We start from the raw sequence: 1,201 nt of genomic DNA, 5'->3' as shown, positions 1-1,201 counted from the left end.
CAGGCTGTGCGCGGCGGCCGAGCGGGCGATGAAGAAGAAACAGCAGCAACACCCGGGCGGCGGCGTGGAAGCCTGGGCGCGCGGGGCCCCTCCCGGGGGCTCCCCTCCGGGCCAGGGCGGCTGGCGGCGCCGGCTGCCTCTGCCGCCGCTCCTGCGCTTCTCGCTCCGGGACTACGGGCTCTGCATGGCCACCCTGCTGCTCTTCTGCCTGGGCTCCCTCTTCTATCAGCTCGGCGGGGGACCCCCGCGCTTCCTGCTCGACCTGCGCCAGTATCTGGGTAAGGAAGGGCGGCTGCGGCCGGGAAAGTTGTGCCGGGGAGAGGGTGCGCGGGGACTCGGGCTCCCAGGTGCGACGTCCGCTTCTCCCGCACTCCGGCCTGTCGCGCATGGCGGGTGTCGTGCCCTCTGGGGCCCCGGGACGGGCACCGCATCCCATCCCGAGCCTCCCGCGGGGCGCAGTGGATGTGCGCGCGCGTCCTGAGCTCTGGAGATGCCTCCTTTGGAACTGGTTAATGACCACAGTTCCCTGTCCCGTCCCGCCTGGGGCGGGCATGTGACTTCATCTCCTCGCCACTGTCCATTCTGCAAAAGCTCCCTTCGGGTCTTCCCTTTGCCAAGCAGTGTCCACGCATCCTGCAATCCAGCGGAGGCACTGTGGCGCCTAAGGGATTGAGGCCGCCCCTGGCCCGGGATAACCTCTTTGGACCCTGCAGTCTTCTAGGCTGTGCGGGTCTCACGTCAGAACTTTTTCTGTTTGTACTCAGGTTTGTTAGGAACAAGGATGGCTGTCCTGCGCCGACGCAAAGGAAAGGAACAGAGAGGAGTCTCTCTGATGAGCGGGTGTGATCCTGTAGTGCCGCAGGCGAGGGATGCCTGCGAGCGCTTGTCCAAGTCCCTGTGCGCCGGGATCCATTGCACCCTGAGCCCTGGGAGGATGCAAACCCGAGCCAGTCTGTGGCCAGTGGAGGTCGTTCCAGGGTTGCCAGAGAGGCTGAGGGCGCTCCGGCTTCTTACAAACCTCTGAAGTGCTAAACCCCAGAGAGCAGGGGGAACATCATGATGATGGGGTTGCCGGCAAGGAAAGCCACTGAGGCACTGCAAACAAAAAGCGCCAAGAGTTCCGACCGGCTCCAGGCGCCTGACTCTTCAAGTGCCCCTTATCCTCAGCAGCCACAAGCCTAGATTCCAGATTGGGGGGGGG

The 1,201-nt window shown here is 64.9% G+C and overlaps 1 protein-coding gene across 1 annotated transcript in view; it reads left to right on the top strand.

Annotated features, from left to right (window-relative positions):
• The first annotated feature begins 28 nt into the window (after positions 1-28).
• Positions 29-1,201, top strand: part of UST (uronyl-2-sulfotransferase) — a 484,633-nt gene continuing 483,460 nt past the window's right edge. Inside the window, exon 1 of the mRNA XM_006891649.1 lies at positions 29-278. Coding sequence (XP_006891711.1) covers positions 29-278 — 250 coding nt within the window. The remainder of the gene's footprint in view (positions 279-1,201) is intronic.

Source organism: Elephantulus edwardii, unplaced genomic scaffold, assembly GCF_000299155.1.
Source record: "Elephantulus edwardii isolate Elephantulus edwardi_28Jun2011 unplaced genomic scaffold, EleEdw1.0 scaffold00102, whole genome shotgun sequence".
NCBI classification, from domain to species: domain Eukaryota; kingdom Metazoa; phylum Chordata; class Mammalia; order Macroscelidea; family Macroscelididae; genus Elephantulus; species Elephantulus edwardii.
The sequence above is the reverse complement of the archived record's forward strand: the minus strand, read 5'-3'. Positions and strand labels throughout refer to the sequence as shown.